This window comes from Carlito syrichta, unplaced genomic scaffold (assembly GCF_000164805.1).
Source record: "Carlito syrichta isolate Samal-C Ts95f unplaced genomic scaffold, Tarsius_syrichta-2.0.1 Scaffold303009, whole genome shotgun sequence".
Classification (NCBI taxonomy): domain Eukaryota; kingdom Metazoa; phylum Chordata; class Mammalia; order Primates; family Tarsiidae; genus Carlito; species Carlito syrichta.
The window spans coordinates 392,550-394,736 of NW_007247105.1; the positions used below are offsets into that span (position 1 = coordinate 392,550).

At 39.0% G+C, this 2,187-nt stretch overlaps 1 protein-coding gene across 1 annotated transcript in view; it reads left to right on the forward strand.

Annotated features, from left to right (window-relative positions):
* TNFAIP6 (TNF alpha induced protein 6) overlaps positions 1 to 2,187 on the forward strand; it is a 23,975-nt gene that overhangs the window by 15,052 nt on the left and 6,736 nt on the right. Inside the window, exon 4 of the mRNA XM_008057419.1 lies at positions 813 to 1,041. Coding sequence (XP_008055610.1) covers positions 813 to 1,041 — 229 coding nt within the window. The remainder of the gene's footprint in view (positions 1 to 812; positions 1,042 to 2,187) is intronic.

Consider the following 2,187-nt stretch of genomic DNA (forward strand, 5'->3'; position numbering starts at 1 on the left):
CCTACCAAAAAAAAAAAAAAAAAAATCACAAATAGTCCATGTTCATTTTAAGGAATTTAGAACTATTGATGATAAAACAGTATGGCGATTCCTAAAAGCTCTAAATATTGACCTCCCATATGACCCCGCAATCCCTCTCCTGGGAATATACCCTGAAGAACTCCAATCACTCTATGAAAAAGATATCTGCACATGCATGTTTATCGCAGCATTGTTCACAATAGCAAGAACCTGGAAACAACTATGCTGCCCATAAAAAGAGGACTGGATTAAAAAAATGTGGTACATATACATGATGGAATACTACGCAATCATAAAAAAGAACAAAATCATGAATTTTGCAGTAACCTGGATGGAACTAAAGTCTATAATACTGAGTGATCTCTCACAGAAACAAAGATCTGAGTATCACATGTTCTCACTCATATAATGGACCTTGAACATCCAATGTAATACTATAAGAAAATGACTGACAGTGGTGGGAAACTATGGGGGGGAGGGGAAGGGAGATGGGATTAACGGTAGTAAATATCTGTCTGGGGATGGAGAGACACCTCTTATCAACAAGGGTGCCTGAATGGATAGATATACAAACCCTTAACTGTATCCCACAATATCATAATAAAAAATATTGATAAAAAAAGAAAAAATACATTTATTCTTTGGCTATAAGCATACATAATATACTATAGATGTATATTAAGCTATTTCTCTAATATTTCATAAAAAGTAATGATAGATAAGAAGCAATTATCAATAGAGATAATTATTTTCCTAATGTTTCCTTTCTTTCTTTCTTTTTCCTGTTTCAGCAAAGGAGTGTGGTGGTGTCTTTACAGATCCAAAGCGAATTTTTAAATCTCCAGGTTTCCCAAAGGAGTACGAAGAAAACCAAATCTGCTACTGGCACATTAGACTCAAGTATGGTCAGCGTATTCACCTGAGCTTTTTGGACTTTGATCTTGAAGATGACCCAGGTTGTTTGGCTGACTACATTGAAATATACGACAGTTATGATGACATCCATGGCTTTGTGGGAAGGTACGTGTGGTTTCCCCAAACAGGAAGTTAAATGAATGTCTAACATTTTGTTCGATGCGTCTTTAATTTGCCCTCCACTGTTCCTACTATATTGATTTTCCACTGTCCTGTCACACCATATCATTTTCTTTTTTCTTTTCTTTTTTTTGAGTCAGAGTCTCACTCTTGTCACCTAGGCTGGAGTGCAGTGGCTTGCTTACAGCTACTGCAACCTCGGCCTGCTGGGCTCAGATAATCCTTCCACCTCAGCCTTCCAAGTAACTGGAACTACAGGCATGTGCCACCACGCCCAGCTAATTTTTTTGATTTATTGTGGAGACGAGGTCTTGCCAAGTTGTTCAAGCTGGTCTTGAACCCCTGGACTCGGGCAAGCCTCTCCCCTCTGCCTCCCAAAGTGCTGGGATTACAGGCATTAGCCACCGTGCCCAGCCACAAATAGTTGTTAAAAAATAGTTTGAAGAAGATATGAAGTAGAGTTAAAGGAAGTAAGAAAAAGGTAACCAGCTGGGCACCCCTATAGTGGCAGCTACTCAAGAGGCTGAAGCAGGAGGATTGTTGGAGTCCAGGAGTTCTGGACTATAGTGCAGTACACCAGTGAGGTATCTATACTAAGTCTGGCATCAATATGGTGACCTTCCAGGAGTACAGAACCAGTGGGTTGCCTAAGTAGGGATGAACTGGCCCTTGTTGGAAACAAGCAGATTAAAATTCAGTAGTGGGATTGTGCCTGTGAATAGCCACTGCACTCCAGCCTGAGCAACATGGCAAGACCCCATCTCTTAAAAAAAAAAAAAAAAAGGGACTCCCAACTAAAAAAAAAAGTTGGGGGGGGCAATAAGGTATTTTTTGAAAGACTGGACCTCTCCTACTTTGAGAATTAAGATGACATTTTTATTCTAAACCTAGTATCAGAAACCAGTTAGCGCCCCAGATAAAATTATGAACTACTAATTTTTTAAGGTTTTCATCAGTCTCATTTTGGTATTTCTTGGATTTATATATATAATTTACTTTCATAATAGACTTTTTCTTCCTCTAGAATGAATTACATTTTTAGAAACTTAAAAAAAAACTTTACCTAGCTGGGCTCAGTGGCTCAGCCTGTAATTCCGCGCCTTTGGGAGGCTAAGGTGAGTGGATTGCCTA